The sequence below is a fragment of the Pristiophorus japonicus genome, chromosome X (assembly GCF_044704955.1).
Source record: "Pristiophorus japonicus isolate sPriJap1 chromosome X, sPriJap1.hap1, whole genome shotgun sequence".
NCBI lineage: Eukaryota > Metazoa > Chordata > Chondrichthyes > Pristiophoridae > Pristiophorus > Pristiophorus japonicus.
Genome location: NC_092010.1, coordinates 36,432,649 through 36,458,165, shown reverse-complemented (window position 1 = coordinate 36,458,165; position 25,517 = coordinate 36,432,649). Strand labels below are relative to the sequence as shown.

The following is a 25,517-nucleotide window of genomic DNA, read 5'->3' as shown; positions in this document are numbered from 1 at the left end:
CTGAGATTTGGAGAAATTTCTTCACTGAGGGTGGTGAACCTGTGGAATTCTCTACCACAGAAGGCTGTGGAGGCCAAGTCACTAAATATATTTAAGAAGGAGATAGATAGATTTCTAGAAACAAAAAGGCATCAAGGGGTATGGAGAGAAAGCGGGAATATGGTGTTGAGATAGAGGATCAGCCATGATCATATTGAATGGCGGTGCAGACTCGAATGGCCGCCTGCTGCTCCTATTTTCTATGTTTCTATGGCTGAGGTCATGGCCACCAACGGTAGGGTTAAGGAAGGTGAGGATGGACAAGAGTCCAGAGTTGGAGGAACACCAATATCTCAGGAGGGTTGTGGGGCTGGAGGAGATTACAGAGATAGGGAGGGGCGAAAGCCTGGAGGGATTTGAAAACAAGGATAAGAATTTTTTTTTTTTTTTATAAACGAGGTGTTTTCAACCGGGAGCCAATGTAGGTCAACGAGCACAGGGGGTGATGGGTGAGCGGGACTCTGTGCGAGTTAGGACACGGGACAGTGAGCACAGGGGGTGATGGGTGAACGGGACTCGGTGCGAGTTAGGACACGGGGTCAGTGAGCACAGGGGGTGATGGGCGAGCGGGACTCGGTGCGAGTTAGGACACGGCACAGTGAGCACAGGGGGTGATGGGTGAGCGGGACTGGGTGCGAGTTAGGACACGGGGTCAGTGAGCACAGGGGGCGATGGGTGAGCGGGACTCGGTGCGAGTTAGGACACGGGGCAGCGAGCACAGGGGGTGATGGGTGAACGGGACTCGGTGCGAGTTACGACACGGGGCAGTGAGCACAGGGGGCGATGGGTGAGCGGGACTCGGTGCGAGTTAGGACACAGCACAGTGAGCACAGGGGGTGATGGGTGAGCGGGACTCGGTGCGAGTTAGGACACGGGCTGTCGAATTCTGGATGAGCTTAGTTTGTGGAGCACTCTCCGGTCCCCTGGGATAATCAAATAAAACTCCAGCGTGTTACTGCAATAAATGCAGACCTTAATGTCAACCTCTTCATCTCAGACAGACCAGATCTAGAATGTGAAGACTCCCAATCTATATACAGTCTCCAGCTGGGTCTCTCTGTGCCATGGACCTCCTGAGGCTACGATGGCAGCCGAGTGACCTCTGGCAGGCCTCCGCTGACGTCCTGCAGCAACAGTTACTGATGTGAAGAATTGCTCATACAGCAGTGTAACACTGACTTCTTCCTCCATTAGATTTTGGCGTCAGTGCCTTTCTAGCTGCTGGTGGAGATATGACCAGAAATAAAGTGCGAAAAACCTTTGTGGGAACTCCGTGCTGGATGGCCCCAGAAGTGATGGAACAGGTAACCCTAGGTTTCAAGTCAAACTCTTGTTAAAGCAGGGGCCTGGTTTTACATTGTTTGCATTCCCCCCAGATTCTAACCTAACCCACCCAGATCAGTTATGGTTTGCACATACCCCAACCCCTGGAGTGTAACTTCAGACGAGGTGTAAAACGGGCACTCAACCTGAATCTGCCTCGCTCCCACTGGGCGGATTAGGTTAAAATCAGGGCTTAAGTTTCCTGGGACTGGTAGGTATCAGTGAGTTGGGTGCGCTGTCCTTTCACCTCCAATACTGATGGAATCAAAGTCTTGTCTCTTGTGAAATAAGTTGGAGTAGTTGCCAACCGGGTGGGGAAGTGGAGCTGAGTCCATGACCTGATCAGCCATGATCATATTAAATAGCGGAGCAGGCTCGAGGGGCTGTATGGCTTACTGCTGCTCCTATTTCTTATGTAACCTCACTTAGAGGGCCTCAAGGGCATCACTCCAAGAAATGGACATAATATACTAGTACAGTAGGTGGCGCTCTTCAGCATTTAGGGCAAAGGTACGTTATGGTGTAGAGTAAAGTGAGCTTTATTCAACATCTGGAGGTGATGCTGTACATGACCTGAAAGCACTCAATGCTGACAGTAGATGCCCAACATGGAAAACATGTGATTCTCCTTCATTGACATTGCTTGCCTTGGTAAGCACAAATAAGCAATCTGACTGTATTCTAGAATGAGAGAAAGAACGAACTTGTATTTATATAGCACCTTTCATGACCTCAGGATGTCCCAAAGCGCTTTAGTCAATTAAGTGCTTTTTTTAGTCACTGTTGTAATATGTTGTAATATAGGAAATGCAGCAGCCAATTTGCACACATCAAGCTCCCACAATCAGCAATATGAGAAATGACCAGTTAATCTGTTTATAGATATTGGCCCAGGACACTGGGGAGAACTCCCCTGCTGCTCTTCAAATAGTGCCATCTATTTGAAGAAATAGTGGGATCTTTTACATCCATTTGAGGGGACAGACGGAGTCTCGGTTTAACGCATCATCCGATCGACGACACCTCCGTCAGTACAGCACTCCTTCAGTTATGCACAAGGAGTGTCGGTCTGAATTATGTGCTCAAGTATCTGGAGTGGGACTTGAACCCACGGCCGTCTAACTGGGTACAGTAGTGTCGTGGTTATGTTACTGGACGAGTAATCCAGAGAACACAAGTTCAAATCTCACTGTGGCAGTTTGAGAATTCAGTCTTCTAAAAAATAAATCTGGAAATGAAAAAGGATGGTATCAGTAAAAGTGACCACGAAGTTGTTGAATTATCGTAAAATCGCAACTGGTTCACTAATGTCCTTTAGATAAGGAAGCTTGGCGTGTGGCTGCAGTCTCACAGCAATGTGGTTAACTCTTAATTGCCCCCTAGCGCTGAGCAATAAGTTCTGGTCCTGCCAGTGACGCCCACATCCTAAGAATTTAAAAAACTCAGGCGAGACTGAGCCTTGGTAGGACTATATAGTGAATCTAACGTCCATGCAACATACTTCTGTTCAAAACTACTCTCATGCTTATTATACAGATGCTCAGCCTTTACCATCCTGTCTGTTACTTTTGCCAATCACAACAGATATTAGTGGTGCTCCTAGCCCATGACTGTGATTCTTTCAAGATTCACATCTGGTCACAAAGCATGTGATGGATCAAGTACAAAAGGATGGGATGGATCAATTACAGCGAACGTGATGGATGTTTCCAAAGCATGGGAAGGATTGTTACAAACCCAGGGATGGGTCAGTCGCAATGCATGGGGCGGCTCTGTCGCAGTACATGGTGTGGATGTGTAGAATTGCACCCACAGTTGGCTGCACTACAGACTTGTATGACTGGAAGCTATCAGTGCTGAATACGGTGAACGGCAAAAGTGTTACGTTATACAGTATTATATTTTTGGCAAAGATGTTTATCTTCAAAAAACAAGCAGATAGGACTGAAACGGTGTATATATTGGCTGCTTCTTCTGTGTGAAGCATTGGATGGGACAAAAAGCTGCATTTATGTATAATCTCAATGTGAAACAACACCCTTTTGTTTGAAAACTGTGCTCTCTCATCTGTTGGAGAAAAGGTTGTTCTCAAAATGAGTTTTATTTTATTGCTTCTGATGAAAGGTCATTGACCTGAAACGTTAACTGTTTCTTTCTCCACAGTTGCTGCCTGACCTGCTGAGTATTTCCAGCATTTTCTGTTAATGTTTCAGATATCCAGCAGTTGTAGTACTTTACTTTAATTGATCTCTGCAGATTGTCCTGCAGTAGAACAGAAGCCACTTGTTGCCAGTAGATGTCACTACAGCAATGAGCACAACACTTTTGCACACGTCTCGTCTTAGTCATGCTCACAGCATCATCATCGTAGGCAGTCCCTCGAAAGCGAGGAAGACTGCTTCCACTCTAAAAGTGAGTTCTCAGGTGACTGTACAGTCCAATACGAGAATTACAGTCTCTGTCACAGGTGGGACAGACAGTGGTTGGAGGAAAGGGTGGGTGGGGAGTCTGGTTTGCCACATGCTCCATCCGCTGCCTGCGCTTGTTTTCTGCATGCTCTCGGCGATGAGACTCGAGGTGCTCAGCGCCCTCCCGGATTCTCTTCCTCCACTTAGGGTGGTCTTTGGCCAGGGACTCCAAGGTGCCGGCGGGGATGTTGCACTTTATCAAGGAGGCTTTGAGGGGGTCCTTGAAACGTTTCCTCTCACAGCAGTAACAGACTGACTCCTGGGCCATTTCATTTCAGGTACGAGGTTATGACTTCAAAGCAGACATCTGGAGTTTCGGAATAACAGCGATCGAACTGGCAACCGGAACTGCGCCATATCACAAGTACCCACCGATGAAGGTGGGAGTAAACTTGTAACAGTTTGCAAAATGATGGATACCTGGGAGTAAGTTACGTGCAGGGAATCAGGGATATCCGGGAGTGAGTTGCACACGGAGGGAATCAGGGATATCCGGGAGTGAGTTGCACACGGAGGGAATCAGGGATATCCGGGAGTGAGTTGCACACAGAATCGGGGCGAGTTACATTTGGGTTTACAGATGCTCGAGAATGAATTACATCCAGGGGCAAGGATATCTGGGAATTGCAAGGCATTTGAGTTTCCAGCCCCTTTAATTGTTATGTTATTTTAACAAAAATGTGTCAGTCGCCTGTTTAAGATTAAAAATAACAAGCCAGGTGTTCAATTAGCCAGTTATCTTTTCTAAGTTTAGATTGATTCTAGTTGATTTAGAAATTATTTTATGTGCATGGATTCCACTTAATCCAGGTGGAGAGCGGATTTGCAGCGTGATGTGATCCGAACTGCGTGTTTAGTCAAATTGGAGCCGATTTTCATTTGCTAGCACTGGTTTAAAAAGTTGCAGGAAATGAAAATCAAGTTGAATGAGGAAACAGACACCGGGGCCGTCCGATGTTCAGAGCCCAATAATGTCTCGGTTACAGTCGGACAGTCGCACTAGAGATTACCACCCATATCTTTTATTTGTCACTAGGTGCTGATGGTGACGCTGCAGAATGACCCTCCTACTCTTGAGACAGGGGTGGAGGACAAGGAGATGGTGAAGAAGTACGGGAAGTCCTTCCGTAAATTGATAGCTCTGTGCCTGCAGAAAGATCCTGCAAAGAGGTGTGTGCATCAAGGTCATTCATGGGGCAGTAGCTCTGGTCAGGTGACTGGTTTTAAGTCCTGGTTCTGACTGATCTGGGCACTCACCTGGTCCCATTGACTGACCCCGTGAAGTGGCATCAGTACTGGTAGGATGATGGCTGCTGCTTTTGGCATTGCCGACAATAGAATGAGTGCATGCTTTTGACCTTCCCTTGGAATGAATCACATGCTGCGTTCCCGTTACAGCTGGGAGTCAAGAGAGCGCTACTCCTGAGGAATGGTAAAATCTGCATGCGAGTCACCTTGGGAAGATATGGAGAGGTGGGCACTGTGGGCACAAACCCACAGCAACCACCTTGTGGCGAAGCAGGCTGGCGCACCAAGCACGGTGCCAATTCAGTATGGCTTTTCAATACAAAATGGAAAAACACCAGTCAGTAAGTTTGCCACTCACTGCTTGGACAGAGCACCTACCCCACATGGACCGAAATATCCTGCCAATGTTGCTGGGTAGATCATATTTAGTTGCAGTAAAAGCCTGTCTGAGTTGATGCTGCTAGACGCTGTTATTGGGGCACTTGCCATGTGGAAGTTGGCCGCCCAGTTTGTGTTTCAATGGAATTGGTTGCTCACACGCAGCATGTTGTGTGACTAGAGAGTGGCAGAGGCTTGGCAGCAGGCTACAGGCCTATTCCCTCCATCAGGAAATGCTGTGGCAGACAAGGACCTAAAAGAGGTGGTAAAGAAAAAGCTAATTGTTGCAGCACCAGCCACATTTGGCAGAGTCTGCAAAAAAAAGCCCCCCGCCCCCATTTGGCAAATTGCCCATTCTTGCCCCAGTACTTAGCAGCCTGGGGCATCTCTCCGAGCTATTTAAGTTACTGCACGAGTTCCAACTCACTGTCAACTTTATTTTTCAGGCCCACAGCAGCAGAGCTTCTGAAGCACAAATTCTTCCAGAAATCAAAGGTAAGCGAGCGGGGGGGGGGGGAAATATAACCCACAAGTGCCATGGGACTCGGGGAGAGTCTATTTTACACAGTGAAGTCTGCTCAGTGGGGTCAGCTGTGGGTAGCACACTTGCCCGAGTCAGAAGGCTGTGGGGGTTCAAGTCCCCCTCCAGGAACTTGAACACATAAATCTAGGCTGACATTCCAATGCAGTGCTGAGGGAGCCGTCTTTCAGATGAGAAGTTAAACCGAGGCCCTGTCTGCTCTCCTCAGGTGGACGTAAAAGATTTCATGGCACTATTTCGAAGAAGAGCAGGTTGAGGGTTCTCCCCGGTGTCCTGGCTAATATTTATCTCAATCACCATAACAAAACAGATTATCTGGTCATTATCATATTACTGTGTGTGGGATCTTGCTGTGTGCAAATTGGCTGCTGCGTTTCCCACATTACAACAGTGATTACACTCCAAAAGTATTTCATTGGTTGTAAAGCGCTTTGAGACATCCGGTGGTCGTGAAAGGTGCTATATAAATGCAAGTCTTTCTTTGCTAGAAACTTCACTGATCTTAGCCCAACTGACAGGGTGACTCTTGCCAATTCTCCTTCCACCCTGTGGTGAACTGCTGAGCATCCACGTGGTGCATCCCTGTGACCGAGATCAGGAACTCAGTGCAGAGAATTGCGACTGCCTCGCTCTCCATTTCTTTCCGATTCGGAAAGATAGACAAGAAGAGAAAGGAGGTGGGGTAGCTCTGTTAATAAAGGATGATATCAGGGCAGTTGAGAGAGACAAGATTGTCTCTAATGAACAAAATGTTGAATCATTGTGGGTGGAGATTAGAGATAGTAAGGGGAAAAAAGTCACTGGTGGGTGTAGTTTATAGGCCCCCAAATAATAACTTCATGGTAGGGAGGGCAATAATCAAGGGAATAATGGAGGCATGTGAAAAAGGAATGGCAGTAATCATGGGGGATTTTAACCTACATATCGATTGGTCAAATCAAATCGCACAGGGTAGCCTGGAGGAGGAATTCATAGAATGCATACGGGATTGTTTCTCGGAACAGTATGTTACAGAATCTACAAGGGAGCAAGCTATCTTAGATCTGGTTCTGTGTAATGAGACAGGAATAATAAACTATCTCCTAGTAAAAGATCCTCTCGGAATGAGTGATCACAGTATGGTTGAATTTGTAATACAGATTGAGGATGAGGATGTAGTGTCCCAAACGAGCGTACTATGCTTAAACAAAGGGGACTACAGTGGGATGAGGGCAGAGTTGGCTAAAGTAGACTGGAAACAGACTAAACGGTGGCACAATTGAGGAACAGTGGAGGACTTTTAAGGAGCTCTTTGATAGTGCTCAACAAAAATATATTCCAGTGAAAAAGAAGGGCGGTAAGAGAAGGGCCAACCAGCCGTGGATAACCAAGGAAATAAAGGAGAGTATCAAATTAAAAACCAATGCGTATAAGATGGCCAAGGTTAGTGGGAAAATAGAAGATTGGGAAAATTTTAAACGACAGCAAAGAATGACTATGAAAGCAATAAAGAAAGGAAAGATAGATTACGAAGGTAAACTTGCGCAAAACATAAAAACGGATAGTAAAAGCTTTTACAGATATATAAAACGGAAAAGAGTGACTAAAGTAAATGTTGGTCCCTTAGATGATGAGAAGGGGGATTTAATAATGGGAAATGTGGAAATGGCTGAGACCTTAAACAATTATTTTGCTTCGGTCTTCACAGTGGAAGACACAAAAACCATGCCAAAAATGGCTGGTCACAGGAATGTGGGAAGAGAGGACCTTGAGACAATCACTATCACTAGTGGGGTAGTGCTGGACAGGCTAATGGGACTCAAGGTAGACAAGTCCCCTGGTCCTGATGAAATGCATCCCAGGGTATTAAAAAAGAGATGGCGGAAGTTATAGCAGATGCATTCGTTATAATCTACCAAAAGTCTCTGGACTCTGGGGAGGTACCAGCGAATTGGAAAGCAGCTAATGTAACACCTCTATTTAAAAAAGGGGGCAGACAAAAGGCAGGTAACTATAGGCCGGTTAGTTTAACATCTGTAGTGGGGAAAATGCTTGAAACTATTAAGGAAGAAATAGCGGGACATCTAGATAGGAATAGTGCAATCAAGCAGACGCAGCATGGATTCATGAAGGGGAAATCATGTTTAACTAATTTACTGGAATTCTTTGAGGATATAACGAGCATGGTGGATAGAGGTGTACCGATGGATGTGGTGTATTTAGATTTTCAAAAGGCATTCGATAAGGTGCCACACAAAAGGTTACTGCAGAAGATAAGGGTACGTGGAGTCAGAGGAAATGTATTAGCATGGATAGAGAATTGGTTGGCGAACAGAAAGCAGAGAGTCGGGATAAATGGGTCCTTTTCGGGTTGGAAATCGGTAGTTAGTGGTGTGCCACAGGGATCAGTGCTGGGATCACAACTGTTTACAATATACATAGATGACCTGGAAGAGGGGACAGAATGTAGTGTAACAAAATTTGCAGATGACACAAAGCTTAGTGGGAAAGCGGATTGTGTAGAGGACACAGAAAGGCTGCAAAGAGATTTGGATAGGTTAAGCGATTGGGCTAAGGTTTGGCAGATGGAATACAATGTCGGAAAGTGTGAGGTCATCCACCTTGGGGGAAAAAAAAAAAAACAGTAAAAGTTATTTGAATGGGGAGAAATTACAACATGCTGCGGTGCAGAGGGACCTGGGGGTCCTTGTGCATGAATCCCAAAAAGTTAGTTTGCAGGTGCAGCAGGTAATCAGGAAAGCGAATGGAATGTTGGCCTTCATTGCGAGAGGGATGGAGTACAAAAGCAGGGAGGTCCTTCTGCAACTTTATAGGGTATTAGTAAGGCCGCACCTGGAGTACTGCGTGCAGTTTTGGTTTCCTTACTTCAGGAAGGATATACTAGCTTTGGAGGGGGTACAGAGACGATTCACGAGGCTGATTCCGGAGATGAGGGGGTTACCTTATGATGATAGATTGAGTAGACTGGGTCTTTACTCGTTGGAGTTCAGAATGATGAGGGGTGATCTTATAGAAACATTTAAAATAATGAAAGGGATAGACAAGATAGAGGCAGAGAGGTTGTTTCCACTGGTCGGGGAGACTAGAACTAGGGAGCACAACCTCAAAATACGGGGGAGCCAATTTAAAACCGAGTTGAGAAGGAATTTCTTCTCTGAGGGTTGTGAATCTGTGGAATTCTCTGCCCAGGGAAGCAGTTGAGACTAGCTCATTGAATGTATTCAAATCACAGATAGATAGATTTTTAACCAATAAGGGAATTAAGGGTTACGGGGAGCGGGCGGGTAAGTGGAGCTGAGTCCACGGCCAGATCAGCCATGATCTTGTTGAATGGCGGAGCAGACTCGAGGGGCTAGATGGCCTACTCCTGTTCCTAATTCTTATGTTTCTCGGCTTTCCCCACCGATGTTTATATCTCCCAGCACGATTGCCCAATCAAGAGGGTAGGAAAGACCACCTCCCCTGCTTAGCAGGAGTAGAATATTCTGTGTTTCCACCGGCAGCCTAGCTTAGCTGGAAGCGAAACAGAAAATGGGGGAATGCAATCAGAGCGTGGAGAGAGAGGAGAGAGTTGTTTCACTCCATCTTCCGTTCCAGAACAGTCATCCATCCCGACCCCACACTCAGAAACGTTCGCCCTAAAACCTTGCCATATTTCTCCCCTCCTTCAGAAGGCTTCTTAAAACCAACCTCTTTGACCATGTCTTTGGTCATAACCCACCGCTCCAGGTCTGCTTATTTTTGCTGCTTTGAAACATTTGATCACATTTCAGGTTTCTGTACAAGTGAAAGTTGTTGTTTCAGGGACCATGAGTGGTGACCTCATTCAGTCCTGTTCACCAATAGCTTGTCAATGGCAAATATCATCTTCAGTAAAGTTGTGGCTTATTGAAGTTGGAGTGAACATTCACTTCAATCAAACCATGTATAAGGTAAAATGAAACAGCCAGCTCACCAACGTTTAACATTTGAAGGAAATGTCCTTGACTGATACTTGAGCTACGGTTCACTGGATATTTGAATGCTCGTATGATGCTTTGCACTTTAGTCCCTGTTCATGGGCTGGATGCAAACACGAGTCTGCAGCAATCACTGAGCCCAGTGGGACCAGTATTCTAGAGTAGCACCTCTTGTTTCATGTAGAACTCTGTACTCTTATTTCAGAATAAAGAATATCTGATGGAGAAGTTGCTGGGCCAGTCGTTAAGTGGAGGGCAAAAGGACACAAAGGTAAAGACAACTCCCTGGAATTATTTACAGACAAGGTTCAGGGCAAAAGATAGGAGTCGCACTGTCTCTGGTCTCAAACTTACTGCCTCCAGTTTTGATTAACTTGGAACAGTGCAATGAGGCAGTGATAGCCACAGTATGTTTAGAACACATCACTGAGCGAATGAGTAAACAAAATGGTAATGAGGCAACAGTAACTTAGAAGGCAGATGCTTACCGAGGTTGTGGGTCATAGAAGCAGAACCAACTGCTGTTGGTTTGGAAGGGAAGAATAAAGAACTGCTTGATTCTTCGACAAAGAATGAAGTGTTTTATTACAGTGGAGTACAATGCAGACAGACCAAATTGCAGCAGTTCACTGGAGAGATATTGGGGTCTAATTGAGTAATGATTTGCACTTCAAACCTCGCTGTATTACTAGTCACCCATCACACAGGAGCATCCCACAGGAACTGTCAGTGCGACAGATAGAGACAACAGCACACAAGCACTTTATCTTCCAGACTCACTTAGATGACGCGTCTTATTTAGACCTAATGTTCCCCTCTTGCTCTTTAAGTAAAAAGCGCAATGTTGAGAGATTTGGACCAATACTAACCCTCCCCAAAGATTGGACCAAGGAACAGACACACGTGGCCTAGAACGAAGAAGAGGGATACTGTGTGGCGCTCACCGAGACGCATTGATCCGTGGCTTTTCAATACTTCATACACTGGCGCAAATAGAGTTCTTCTATTTTCTTGCAGGCTAACAACACAGTCCAAGCTCCTGGCACGATGCCAAAGTCTGCAAGCGAGCCAGAGTCTAACAAAAAGGTCTGTATTTTCTCAAAGCGTTGAGAGAGCATTACTCAGCAGAGGCAATACAGATTTGAACGACAATTTGCCTGGACTGAAAGCACACGGCAGCGATCCTTGGCTCACTTAGTAGCACTCTTGCCTCCAAGTAAAAAGGTTGTGGGTTCAGGACTTGAGCACATATCCTAAACTGACACTGCAGTGCAGTGGTGAGGGAGCGCTGCACTGTCAGAGGTGCCGTCATTCGGACCAGACATTAAACCAAGGTTCCGGTTGCCTGTTCAGGCGGACATTAAAAAAAAATCCCATGGCGCTATTCAAAGTAAAATGAGGGAGTTCTCCTGGTCAACATTTAGCCCTCAACCACCATCACAACAGATTAACTGATCATTCATCTCATTGTTGCTTGTGGACCTTGCTGTGTGCAAATTTCTGGCCACAATTGCCTACAGAACAATAGTGACTACACTTCAAAAGGAATTTGCGTTCTCAGTGACGTGTAAAGATACTATATAAATGCACGTCGTTCATTACTGTTGGATACACTGCATGTTTGCCACAGGATCATAAGTTAGTATCAATTAGAAATACGCTTAAAATCTACCCAACCACATTTCTTCAAAGGCAGTTCTACCTTCATCATGATAGTATGATCTCCAAGTAAACCAACCAATTAACTCAAGTCACAGTGGAGGTAAAGATAGCAAGTCGCTCAATCACAAGACGTTAACTAGTTACTTACAGTGGGACAGCAGATGGACTGAAGGGTGGAAATGCTGGCAAGAGGATATTGGGATTGAATTCAATGCACGCTAGCCCACATTACAGGCTCCAGCACCTGTATCACAGCGGCTTTGCCCGACAGTGCTGCTACTTTGCTCGGATAGTTTCCTGTGCATTTCCTACTGGTCTGTCCAACAGCTGAGGTCTAGGAGCAGGTTTCCTGTTGGCTGCACTGTGTGTGAGTGTGAGTGTGTGAGTAAACACATGCGTTATGTAAAACCATGGAGCTCACTGGTGGCTCAGGTTGTAAACCCAGTGTATAACTGAGCTAGAGAGGGAGGGACACGTCAACAAAGGTTCACTGTCCTGGAGCAGTTGGACGGGATTGAGCCTGTGATGCCATGGACGACAAGCCTGGCGAGACTCACTGCCTTGGCTCACACGTGGAGAATGGTCACTTGGGCAAGTTACCCGAGGGCAACTAGTGTGCATTGAATTGGACCCCAGCAAGAGTTGGTGCCTTCAGGAGAAGAGAGGAAAACACTGGCAACAAAAAAAAAATATCTTACCAGAAAAATCTAAATGTTGCCAACTGACCTTTAACCCGCATTATGATTGACCTCAGGTGAGACGGGTCCAGGGATCGAGTGGCCATCTGTACAAAACGGAGGATGGCGGCTGGGAATGGAGTGATGATGAATCAGGTGACGCATATGAACGGAAACCTGCTGCCTATCAGAAAACAGTGAGTGCATTTTGTTCGTTCTTCCACCCGGCAATAGGCAATCTCCCTTTTTAAATGAAACGGAAATCAGACAAAGTCTTTCCTGGGGCCCAGTGATTTTAATCGAATGATGAGCTACACAGACCAGGTCGTCAGAGCCCTGGTCTGCGTGGAGCTCACTGATCTCTGCCTCTCAGCACTGGGGACACTGTCATTGGCTGGGGCCTCCTGCTCACTATTCATTGACCCCTGTTGTAAGTATGCCGATGCGGATATCAGGGCAAGGACAGGAGTAATGCCTGTATATCGGCTGTAATGCCTCCAAAGGTCAAATAGCAGACGGATACTGTTTATGCTCACGTAAGAATGCCCTCTAGTACAGGGTAGGAGGAGAGAAATCAATGCCTTCTGGGACAGGGGAGAGAAAATTGGATGGGGAATAATCATTTCATTGAGTTTTGGGTTCTGAATTGACAATATAAATCTATACCATCTGGTCAGATTACTAAGATAGTTACTCGCTTTTCTACCTATTTTTTTTTTCAGTTGATCAATGATTCCTCAGTTTCCTTCCCTTTATCCCTTTCTTTCGAAGCTGGTTGATTGTGTGGGTACAGCACCATGATGATGGGCACAGCCTGGTACCTCACCGTGTGATCCTAGACAGTGAGCACAGGCAAGCTATTAGCCCATGGAAGCATCACAACTGAGCCTGAACCAGTCTCCAATTGACGTCCACAGTTGCACACGTTCCAAGAAAGGAGGAGGGGGAAGAGAGATCAGTCTGGGCCATTTAGGCCAATTGTGGCATCCCACTAAGAGTCTTACAGCACAGAAGGAAGCCATTCGGCCCATCGTGCCTGTGTCGGCTCTTTGAAAGAGCGATCCAATTAGTCCCCTCCCTCTACTCTTTTCCCCATAGCCCTGTAATGTTTTCGTATTCAATTCCCTTTTGACAGTTACTATTGAATCTGTTTCCACCACCCTTTCAGGCAGTGCGTTCCAGATCATCGTAACTCACTGCGTTAAAAAATTCTCCTCATTCCCCTCCCCCCCCCCCCCCACAATTATCTTAAATTTGCCAGTTTCTCTCTACCTACTCTATCAAAACCTCTCATAATTTGAACACCTCTATTAAATCTCCCCTTAACCTTCTCTGTTCCAAGGAGAACAACCCCAGCTTCTCCAGTCTATCCACATAACTGAAGGCCCTCATCCCTGGCACCATTCTGGTAAATCTCTGTTCCCTCTCCAAGGCCTTCACATCCTTCCCAAAGTGTGGTGCCCAGAATTGGACACAATACTCCAGCTGGGGCCTAACTAGTGCTTTATAAAAATAAAACATTTTTAGAAATATAAAACTTACTGCTAGGTCTTTCGATAAACTCCCAGAGTATTCAAGCTTTTCTGTTACCCTGAGGGTAAAGTAAAAGTCCAAACAAAATCCACTCTCACCAACAATCACTGCTGCATGTTGGAAGTGGCCATTTTGTAACTAATTAGCCAGTAATTAAAATCACCATGGTAACACTCAACGAGAGTCCATGTGACTCCCCTCTCACCAACACAAGCACTACAAACAGCTGATTCATCATCAAATCACTAAACAAGGGCAACCAACTGAACCACCCTTTGAAGATAGAAAATGCTGGAAATCTCAGCGGGTCAGGCAGCATCTGTGGAGAGAAGCAGAGTTAACGTTTCAAACCCTGAATCATTAACTCCGTTTCTCTCTCCACAGATGCTGCCTGACCCGCTGAGATTTCTGTAATTTTCTGTTTTTATTTCAGATTCCAGCATCCGCAGTATTTTACTTTTGTACCCTTTGAAGGTTGTTCATTTCTCACTATAATGGCAGGTGGAGTGTGGGTCAGACGAGATATTTTAATAAAAATAACAGGGTCGTTGCAAGGTGTGAGTGTTGGATCAAGGGGACACTGTAAATGAAATCTTACACAAAGCATTGACATTGTGTCAAACAGCATTACATTCAGGGTTTGGCAGTGGGTTTATAAATGTGTGTGTTTACACAGTGTGTATGATAGAAAGGGGACGGGCTGCACAAAATGTGACAGCAGTGAGATCCCTTCCTACCCCGCAACCTCAAAACATTTCATGCTAACACGCAGATGTATTTTATTTAACCACTCCCTTGGTTTCGAAGGTTTGTTAAAAGCCTGTGGATTATGCCTCCCTCGGGACATCAGCCAACTTCACTCCCAACTCTGCACTCCTCAATGTTACCACAGCCCCAGGCTCAGTTTTGTGGTTCAAACACAGCCCCCGTGCTCAACACCAGCCAGAGATTAGCAATTCCAACAATCTCCAGCTCTTACCAGGGATTTCTGCACTTGGTTAGTATCAACTGCTTAAAACAAAATGTTAAAGTTGCAGAATTCAAAAGCAAATAATCCCACTGTCAGTTTTAGTTTGATTTCACACTGAGGTTCCAATATGATCAGGAAAGTGATCGCTTGCATTTTTTAAAAATTCGTTCCGGGATGTGGGCATCGTTGGTAAGGCCAGCATTTATTGCCCATCCCTAATCGCCCCTTGAGAAGGTGGTGGTGAGCCGCCTTGAACAGCTGCAATTCGTGTGGTGAAGGTGCTCCCACAGTGCTGTTAGGGAGGGAGTTCCAGGATTGTGACCCAGCGACGATGAAGGAACGGCCAATATATTTCCAAGTCAGGATGGTGTGTGACTCGGAGGGGAACCTGGAGGTGGTGGTGTTCCCATGCACTGCTGCCCTTGTCCTTCTAGGTGGTAGAGGTCGTGGGTTTGGGAGGTGCTGCCGAAGAAGCCTTGGCGAGTTGCTGCAGTGCATCTTGTAGATGGTACACACTGCAGCCACAGTGCGCCGGTGGTGGAGGGAGTGAATGTTGAAGGTGGTGGATGGGGGGGCCAATCCAGCGGGCTGCTTTGTCCTGGATGGTGTCGAGCTTCTCGAGTGTTGTTGGAGCTGCAACTCGTCCAGGCAAGTGGAGAGTATTCCATCACACTCCTGACTTGTGCCTTGTAGATGGTGAAAGGCTTTGGGGAGCCAGGAGCTATTCGTTCATCAATGAAATCAGTGCATTTAGACCTGTGCTTAATGGAGCTATAATTATAATTAGCAATCACTAAAACTTGTGATTTAATGTCCAGGCCTTGCCTAAAGAATTTTTTTTTTTTTTTAAAGATTTACTGAACTTTAGAGCACTTATTTTACAAAGTAAATTATTATTGATATACCCTCCCCGGATTTGTTAGGGTGGCCATTTTGAAATGAAAACAGCGATGCAATCCCATCATGCATTTGCTTTGGTACTGCAGGAACCTGTGCAACTAAAAGTTGTTGAAAAGGACAGACCCTGCTCCTGGTAATGTCACAGGGAATTGTTTCAGTTACAAAGGCCGAAGTTGGTTGGTTGAATATCTTCATGGCCAGAGGCCCTGTTAAGTTGTCTCCTCCCCACTCCCTTTGTATTTTTCTGTAACTCAGTTTAAGGCATCTGTATGTCTCACATTGGAAAAGGCTGAAAAGTATTGGTAAAGGAACAGAGTTTACCCTGGATTGTTGAGATTCACATGATGCTAAGAATGGATCGCAAGAGAAACCGGACAAGATCAGTTATGTTGGAATCTGGTGTTGGATGGAATCAAATAGAAAGTGGCCTCAGTGGTTTAATGCTGACATCCCACTGTCCCATTTCTGCAGCTATGGTTCACCTTGAACTTCCACATCTGCTTGTTGGAAACTGTACTTCGGCTTCAAGCTCGAGAGTGGGGCTCAGGTGGTGGGAGGGTTTAAACCCCATAACCAGGTGAGTAGCTAGCTCATTCAGTCACACGCTGCCTCATTAACACTCAGATAAACCACTTTGAAAGACAATAACAACTTGCATTTATATAGCGCCTTTAACATAGTAAAATGTCCCAAGGTGCTTCACAGGAGTGTAATACAACTAAATGTGACACCAAGCCACATGAGAAATTAGGGCAGATGTGTAAGAGTTTTCTTAGTTCTTTTGGACCGGCTTAAATTGACAAGTCAGAAAAGTTTATTAAACATATAAATACATATACCTTAACAAAACTAGGCAGCAATTAACTCGGCTTTACTTCCCGTATGTAACTTTGAACGGCGGAGCGTGCTGACTTGGGTGCATAGTGACATCATCCTCGACTCATTCCTCCGCTGTGTCTGCCCACACTTGGTTCGCTTCTTTTGTGCAGTCTCCGGTGCCTGGCCCCCTCATATTCGATCCCGAGCTGCGTGATCACTCTCGGATTGGTTCCTCTTGCTCCGGCACCGTCCAATGGCATCCTTCCGCAGGAATTTCAGCAACAAGCTCACCCGCTTTGTTCCTTTTTACCCGTTACAAGCAAACGCACGCTGTTTCAAGCACGTACACTTTTCGCAGTCAAAGGTTCACATTAAAGGTCCCCCCCCCATCTACATATATACATTCAAACATTAATTCATTAGCAAGTTTCTACATAAATTAATTAATTCCTAACCACACCTCTCTCAGACTACCAAAAGCTTGGTCAAAGAGGTAGGTTTTGAGGAGAGCCTTAAAGGAAGAATGGGAGGTAGCGAGGCAGAGAGGTTTAGGGAGGGAGTTCCAGAGCTTAGGGCCCAGGCAACAGAAGGCACAGCCACCGATGGTTGAGTGATTATAATCAGGGATGCTCAGGAGGGCAGAATTAGAGGAGTGCAGATATCTTGGCGGGGGAGGGGGTGCAGTTGTGAGGCTGAAGGAGATTAGAGATGGGGAGGGGTGAGGCCGTGGAGGGATTCGAAAACAAGGATGAGAATTTTAAAATTGAGGTGTTTAACCAGGAACCAGTGTAGATCAGCGAGCACAGTGGGTGACGGGTAAGTGGGACTTGGTACGAGTTAGGACACGGTCAGCCGAGTTTTGAATGACCTCTAGTTCACGTAGGGTAGAATGAGAGGCCAGCCAGGAGTGCGTTGGAGTAGTCAAGTCTGGAGGTAACAAAGGCACGGATGAGGACTTCAGCAGCAGATGAGCTGAGGCGGGGCGGAGATGGGTGATGTTACGGAGGTGGAAATAGGCGGTTTAGTTATGCTGCGGATATGTGGTTGGAAGCTCATTTCAGGGTCAAATATGACACCAAGGTTGTGAACCGTCTGGTTCAGACCAAGTATGTTTAAACACTTTGTGACCTTGCCAGTGTGAGGGGGTGGGTTTGGCGAATATTAAAACCTGGGGTTCGATGCCGCCCCCCTCGCCTCGCCCAGTTCTGCCTCTGGAACTATTCTCACGAGAAAGAAAAGGTTTTCTAAAACCAGCAATGGTGTTAAAACTTTCCACACTCTACCCATCCAGAATGTTGCACAGAGATTACAGAACTTGCTGATTTCAGCAAAGGGAACATTGCTCCACCCTCATTCGAAAGGCTTCCATTGTGCCCCCCGATTTCTCCGAGGTAAAGTCACCCACTTGGGCATGGAAGAGGAGGGTGACCAGTGTCCTTGAAACCAGCCCAGTAAGGACGTCAACACGTTGCAACCAGAGGGGAATGGAAGAGAGAGGGGTAAAAGGACTTGGGTATCACACACAATTGCAATTCCTGACCCGCGCAGTCTCTCAGCAGTGACTCCAGCTTTATTGTGTGTGTTAGATTTGTACGGCAGCCAGAGGAAACACTTATTGCCTGCTGAAAAGTACAGATAAGACCTGGACAATTTGTTGTGGGTGATAATGGTATAAACCCAGAGCCCTCCCATAGTTTGATGTGCAATTCTGTAATCCTGCTTACAAGGGATCATCAGCTCCAGTCACTCTCACTACCCTGACCTTTTCACAATATCTTTTACACCATGTTAATATTAGCCAGTAAGCTTGTGCCACTAAAGAACTGCTACGCTAAGACTGGGGATATGTAGACAAATGCGTCACTAAGAGCCAGTTGTGCAAACAGATAGGTTTGTGGTATTGAAAGGATCAAGTCTTTCCAGAGTGCAGTTGACCGAGATATTTTCAGGATTCCTGTTAACCAAATCCAGGCCGTTTCCAATAACCCTTGTTGGGATTTGGAGCAGTGCCACAAGATAAGTGCCCTCATACGGTGAGCCAAATGGGACATTGGCAGAGTCTTTTTACAGACATGTTTTGTCTAACTTGCAGAAGCCAGCAAGAGCTGTGGCCACACTTCTGAGGATTAGGATAGGACAAAGGCCACGCAACAATCTTAATTAACTTTGACCTTTCCGTTTGACAGGAACAATTGGGAAGTCCATCTCACCTAAGCAACGAGGATGGTTCTCGCCATCTAGTCCTGCGGCTAAGGTAAGGAAGATTCAACCTTCGTTAAATGTTGTGGAAAGTTCGCTGCACTTGTCTATCTTTTGAGTGGAATAAGCTGTGTTGATGTTGGATGAACTGGTGTTTGTTCGGCTCAGATGAGCACAGCAGCATACAAGTAGCACGTGTGTTGGATCAGAGTATCTCTGTCAAGGTTTCCAATGCAATGAAACAAGCGGCCTGGAAAGGTGCTACCCTGATTTTGGTGGTCGGGGGAGGGTCCAGAACGAGAGTCGCTCTCGAGGAGAGATTGATGGTGACGGTGAAGGGCTAGACCACCCAGTCCTCCTAGAGGGGGTAGCAGGGGGAATGTTCACCTATGTGTGGGGGGCACCAATTGGGATTTGGGAGAAGGGGAATGAGCAGGTGGTGGAGGGAGATGTTCTCAACCTCTGAAGAGAAGTCCTCAGTAACAAACAAGTCCTTCAGAGCTGGAAAGGTTAATCCAGGCGCTGTGTCACAGTTTCTGTATTAACTGTTTTGATGTTTACACAGGAATTTACGAAGGGAGTTAAACGACATCAGATTTGAGTTCACTCCAGGGAGGGGTAAGTCCTAGTGTGATATTTCTTAAATTAGAGCTGATCTGTCGGAGGATTAGACTTCGATATTCATTGATGTTTAGTGGCTGGTTATAGAATGGCAGAGACCTGGGACAAGGCATCTGTGTATCATCTTGGTTGGGCACGGGGCATGGCTCCGGAAATCTAACTGGGAATGGGACAAGTAACAAAATAATTGAGAGGAAAGGAGGACAACTTGGAAAAAGTAACTGCAGTGGGACCCCAAGGTGTCCCGGCCCACAATGAATAACGGACGAGGGGAGTGCGTTGATTGTCTCTTCAGTTTAGGCACCAGACTGTTGTTGTGGTCAGCATTAATGGTTACAAGTGATTCCACACACAATTCGGTGATCCCGCAACTGATTTCAAGCATCTCTCCCTGCAGACTCAGCGGTTGGTGTTTCTCAGGAGCTTGTCTCTGCCGGTCTAGTGGACGCGTTTGACATGATGGTTGGTAAGTTGCAACTCCATCGTGTTCAACTTTCAGATGAATTTGAAGGCCAGAGTAGCAGTTGGTTGGTTTGGCAGTGATGCCCATCATGGTCGAATAGCCTGTTGCTACTCAGTCTAGGTTCACACGTGAAGTCTGACTAAATAGAACTGCAGGCACCATTGGAACCTGACAACAGTCATCCCCATCGAGAGATTTGGGATGGAATCCCTCCAATATGTTGCATTGAGGCCAGTGTCCCACCATACCCCATTGTCGAACTGTTGGATGATGCGATGTCCTGTCACCTGACGACCCTCTTTTTCTGTTGCTTCTTATAGTGGCCAACAACCTGCAGAGACTAATAGATGACCCTCATTCAAACAGGAGCCTCACATTCAGACTGGTAAGGAGACCAAACCAAACACCCTCTCTACGAACCCCTCAAACGTACACTGATTTTAAGGGCTGCACACAGGCAGTTCAGTGTAAACTCCTGGATTGGGAGCAGCTGCTGTCAGGATAACACACACTGCATGATCACGAGTGACCACACATTGCCAAGTCAGTAATCTGAAACTGCTGGGGGAGGACCTGAGTAAATGCAGCGGAGATTAAAGTCAGTTCAGTTCAGACTGACAGATCCAATCACCAATTATACATTCCCAAGGAGTAACAAAACACTTCTTGGAAAACACATTATAACCCCCCCCCCCCAAATGTGACATCCGCTGACCAATGAGGATGTAAGACAAAGCGACAGAAAGATATGCCAGCTGGTAGCTCACTCTTTCCCCCTCATTCTCCTCACAGGTCTCTGGCTGTGAGGGCTACAGCCCTGACGAAACCAAACTCATTGGATTTGCACAGCTCAGCGTAAGATGACAATTCTCCTCAGCAACCAGTACCAAAGAATTCTGGGACGCCTCTCTATCAACACAAGCTGAACCCCCCCTCCCCTCCCCGAGAGCACTTTATATACGCCGTTTAATTATCCTGCTTCGACTAGTCCTGTGCATACTATCGATACTGTAGTAGTGATAGCTCAATATTCCAAAAAAGGATTTTCAGATGACCTGGCACTAGAATCAGCTCCAATATCTTAGCCATATACAATGGGCTCGTGCCTCCTGGAATAGAGCCATCGTCTTAATTCAATTGCAGAATTATTAAAGAGGCAATTTTATCCCCCCCTTGCAGTCTAGGTTCAGTGTTTGAAGGTAAGAAACTAGAAAAAGGTCTCAAAATAAGAATGCATTCAGTCCATTTCATTTAGATTAGTCACCATTTACTTTACCAGATTAGTGATATCTTTACGTCTCCTCTAGTCCTGTCAAGAATTGGCATATGAAAAGTGTTAACCGTGCTGAATTTTCCTTAAGGGTAGATATACATATGCTGCAGTACCACTTGGTATAATACTGTATTAAATTCACAACACTAAGACAGTTTAGTATGGCTTAGCCATTCTCATGTCATAGGAACTTTTAGTCACCAATTAAAATGGGGGAAAAATGAGTCAGCAGCATAGGAAGATTAAAGAGCTCCTATTTCTAAATGGTGAATCTCATCGATGAACAGTAAACAGATTAGCTGCCGCAGTGGTGAGAGCAGGTTGTGGAAGGATTGTTATCCGTGAGTTATTTACTGGATAAATCCATGGTTGGAGCCTTGCCACAGCAAAACAGGCTAGTGAAGAAGCCCTTTCTCGGTGTCAACTGAAACACCTGTTCTCTATAAAACGAGGTTTTAAAATCTGCTAAACCCGCACTTAGACCACGAGTTTCTGTGACACGGTCACGAGGGTTTGAGAGTGACATCAGGCTGATTTCGGGTCAGGCCCATCAAGAGAATGCACAGTATAAACTCAGTTTATGACATTCAGTCTTGCTGTTAAATTAACTGGACGGAAGAGGGATATGAAAACTAGTCATTATGTACCAAGATGGGGGTTTGAAATCTGAAATGTGGCTCTTCAGTACTGTACAGCCCGTTGGCCTTAGTCGTTTGTGGGGATCAGCCTGGATTCAGGGACCTTTGTTTGCCCTTAATAACATCGGGGGAGAGCTAAGTGGCTCAGCAAGAGGAACGCAGGAAATGTTAAAAATCTAGAAACGCACGCTACGTTGCTCGGCTTGGAATCTAATCCAGCTTGTACCTGCACGTGAGCCTGCCCTGGAGAATGGGTTGCAGCCCCCGCATCTGGGTGAATGAATCCCGTGCCAATCTAGTGGGCATCTCCGAGAGTCAGCCAAGGAGTGACAAGACGGTGGAGGAGATGTCTATGGGGCAGAATGTTTCTCGCAGCTGTTTAAAGCAGATTATTATGTAGATCTATATTTTTTTAAAAGAATTGGAGGGTGGGGGGTGAATGGAACAGGGAGGAGACACCCAGGACAGCAGATGAATGACAGACCTATTCCAGAATTCATCTATTCAAGGAATGTGGCGTACCCAAAGTAAAGCACATACGGACTGCTAGCTAGGTCACGTGTTTCATTGAATGCTGTTGTGTGTTGTTTTAAGTCCAGCCACAACCTGTATGGCAGTAGTGATGGGTTCACCAAAGCAAAGAACTACCAGGCAAGTAGCACCTCTCTGAATTAGACTTGAATATGCACAGCACATACTTTAGAGTATTTATTCTGCACTTAGCGATGGCATGGTACTTATGGGGAAAATATGTACCTTGATGAGAAGAATTCAACTCTTCATGGTCCCCCTCGTTACATGGAAGCTAGATTTGTTGAATGCAACGTCAGTCATGCAAAGGGTCCCAGCATGCTCCATGCCTCTGTTCTATTGTGTGATGCAGTGATCCATCCTGTGCGCTACGCCGATGAGGAAATAACTGCTCTATGCAAAAAAAAGGTCCACCCCACTCCCTGCTGGGAGTGTCAGGGTCCCCCCCTCCTAAAACCATTGGCCTGGGAACTTCAGGGAATGTGGGGTAGAAACCAATCATAGACTGAACCAGGAATCATTTTTGGGAAATGAAACCTAGAAGCTGTAAAGATCCACGTAATTGTAGAAATGTGACAAGTAAATGGAACTTCTCTCGTTCCAAAGTACTTCATAGGAAGTCAATTCAGAAGTAAAGCTGGTCAATCCCTGAATCAGCAGTTGAACCTGGTCTAACTGACCACATAAATGGTGATGGCAGCCAGGCTGCAAATAGAACAAAAGCCAATTTTATATTAGTATTGACTTGTCCCTAAAGGTCAAGCATGTGCATCCCAGAACGTGACCACTTCCACATGCATGTTCACAGGATTTTTGTTCAATCCCATTGTGAATGAATGTCTGAGACATTCTCCGTAGGGTAACAGCCCAGTGTGGTGCTCAGGACGCGCAAACCTGGAATGGCTCCCGGGATTGATCCCTGGTCCGAGCCGAGTTAGCTGAAGCGGGGGGGAGGGGCAACAATTTTCCTCACTAACCCTGCATTAGAGAGGAGAGGGGGGGGGGGGGGAAGAAATCAGCTGGGGTTTACACCCTGGGTCGCTATCCGTTGACCCTAGGGGAAAGTTACCTCACTCAGATGTTGCGCGTAGACAAAATCAGGCTCAGTTAGGCTTCCATGGTCGAATATCCTGCCGCCACTCACCCTCTTGGGGTTCGTACGTGGCCACTTGGGTGAGGGATTGGAGGTGTGCCCACACCTGGTGAACTGTACCCCAGTATGTGCCAGTGCCTTCAGGAGAAGTGAGGAGAAATGATAAAGGGGCTACCAACATTTGGGCACAGATTAACATTGTATGTTGTTAACGCCTGCCCCTCCAATTGTTCCTTCCCAGTCGCCACAAAAAATATCCATATGCCGAGAAGCTGGCTTTCTCGAGGAAAGTGCTTAGCTGTCAAGAGTTGTGGGCAGTGTTCCTTCTAATTAATTTTTTTGGGCTGCGCGGGCCATTCAAAATACCGCACAGACACGGTTTTTACATTGAAAGCTGGCAAGCCGGCTGTGGTGGGATCGCGGGAGCTTAAAAGGGAATGTTGCTTGCAGACAGATATTTCAGAATGAATCGGAAAGGCTGTCCATTGCCATTAATGTGCACACTCCCGCTCCGGGTAGGACTAGAGAGTCTTGCCAACCTGTCCAAATACAGGAAGTGCATTACAATTACATACTTGGACCTTCACTCCTGCTGAAACCAGTAGAATCACCCCAGCCCCGGCAGTTTTACTTGCAGTTTAGTCTGACGAATGTGTATACAGTAGGATCAGAGGAGAAAGTGACTACCAGACTCACTGTGGAAAATTACAGAAAGAACTCCTCCATAAACAGGTGGATATGCTCAGAAGAGAAGGGAGGGGGGGTACATCAGTCTGAAAGCAAATCCTTTTGGGGGTGGAAGACAAGGGGCGGACAGATTAAATTATACAGGATCGCTCACCGGTACACTTATCTGCATTATGGTATCTGCAAGTTCATAAACTGGCTTACAGGATGGGCCACAGCATCACGGCACAATATGCCAGTTATTGCTGCCGTTCGATTTAAAGTGGGTGAAGCGGGCATGCATCACTCTTTATTCTAATCACAGCTAGTATTGTGGGACTGGGACAGTCACCTCACACCCACAGAATAAATGATTCAATGGTTCACTGCAGGGTTGCCACCTGTCTAGTTTTGAGGTGTCCAGAAATTATTAAAAATATAAATCGGATTCCAGCAAGCCCAGAATGTTTGATCAGTATTTTAACACCGGTGCTAACCTATTGGGCTACCACTGATGTTAAAAGAACACCAATTGGGAAACCTGGGTACAAAAGGAATGAAAAGAACAATATTTCCCACTTGCATTGGTGTGTCATAATGTAGAAACAATGAGAGGTCATTAAAGCTTGTGATGGATATTCCTCAGCAGCGTAGCAACCCTCAAATGCAAGCCATAATCCCTCACATACCTGGGATAGTTTTGGATTTGGCAAAATATGGCAACCCTAAATACATGATTTTGGGATCTCACGAGCATAGACGGGAGACCGAGTTCTGTTCAGTAACCATTAAGTGCACACGACTGAGGAAAGTGCCTTGTATTACTGCTTTCCGTGAAGGATATACTTGGTATGAAGCATTGTAAGGATTTATTAGTATACGGGTTTCAGTGTATTAATGCTGCTGTTGTTTACATCCCATGGTTACTGGATCCTCTTCATGGGAGATTGCAGAAATTGTGACTAATTTATTTAAACCATCCTTGATGTGAATGTGAGTAATCGTGAAAGGATTCCACCATTTTACAAATGATTTTTTTCTTTGACATTGTAAGATGTACCAGTAACCAGTTTGTTGCACTAATGTAAAAGCTCTTGCTATGGCAGTGACATGTGCAGTTGTGTTTTTTTGATTTATGCATTTGATCCTCCATTTTGCAAACTCTTGCTGCCACATGCATCCATCACCGTTACAGTATGATGTTTACACAGTCTTGGACTCTTTGAACCGAAGCCACAGACTGCAGCAGCATGGGATGGTTACAGTTGGATACAAGATCAGATCAGTCCAGGACCTGTTCTGAGCAGGTGCACTCCTCCAAAAGCGCTTTACATGGTCATCTAGAACACAACGGTGAAACGCCTATGTAGGAGTGACGGACCCAGCTCGATCTTACAACAGCCTTTTAGCTGAAACTTGAATGCTTCAGCTGTATTCAGTCCCAGCATCAATCCCTGATCTGGGCTAAGTCAACCAGGATAGGACCACCATATCCGATTAAGACCCTCCTCTGACT

The 25,517-nt window shown here is 45.9% G+C and overlaps 1 protein-coding gene and 1 long non-coding RNA gene across 9 annotated transcripts in view; one reads left to right on the top strand and one right to left on the bottom strand.

Moving 5' to 3' along the window:
- Positions 1–13,930, bottom strand: part of LOC139240989 (uncharacterized) — a 31,887-nt gene extending 17,957 nt beyond the window's left edge. Inside the window, exons 1-2 of the long non-coding RNA XR_011588767.1 lie at positions 13,838–13,930; positions 12,345–12,479 (exon numbers count right to left, since the gene is read on the bottom strand). This is a non-coding gene — a long non-coding RNA (uncharacterized lncRNA). The remainder of the gene's footprint in view (positions 1–12,344; positions 12,480–13,837) is intronic.
- The window catches only part of LOC139240985 (STE20/SPS1-related proline-alanine-rich protein kinase-like), a 102,804-nt gene extending 79,660 nt beyond the window's left edge, over positions 1–23,144 (top strand). For 6 of the 8 annotated variants that reach the window (XM_070869634.1, XM_070869632.1, XM_070869631.1 and 3 more), the window contains 12 exons: positions 1,234–1,343; positions 4,109–4,210; positions 4,867–5,000; positions 5,903–5,951; positions 10,162–10,227; positions 10,974–11,042; positions 12,373–12,492; positions 18,704–18,771; positions 19,282–19,334; positions 19,735–19,803; positions 20,121–20,185; positions 20,593–23,144. In XM_070869634.1, the coding sequence (XP_070725735.1) occupies positions 1,234–1,343; positions 4,109–4,210; positions 4,867–5,000; positions 5,903–5,951; positions 10,162–10,227; positions 10,974–11,042; positions 12,373–12,492; positions 18,704–18,771; positions 19,282–19,334; positions 19,735–19,803; positions 20,121–20,185; positions 20,593–20,664 (977 nt within the window). In that variant the 3' untranslated portion in view covers positions 20,665–23,144. Of the gene's footprint in view, positions 1–1,233; positions 1,344–4,108; positions 4,211–4,866; positions 5,001–5,902; positions 5,952–10,161; positions 10,228–10,973; positions 11,043–12,372; positions 12,493–14,635; positions 14,754–18,703; positions 18,772–19,281; positions 19,335–19,734; positions 19,804–20,120; positions 20,186–20,592 lie in introns of those variants that run through there. The other 2 variants (XM_070869633.1, XM_070869637.1) reach the window with 2 other exon arrangements.
- The last annotated feature ends 2,373 nt before the right edge of the window (positions 23,145–25,517 follow it).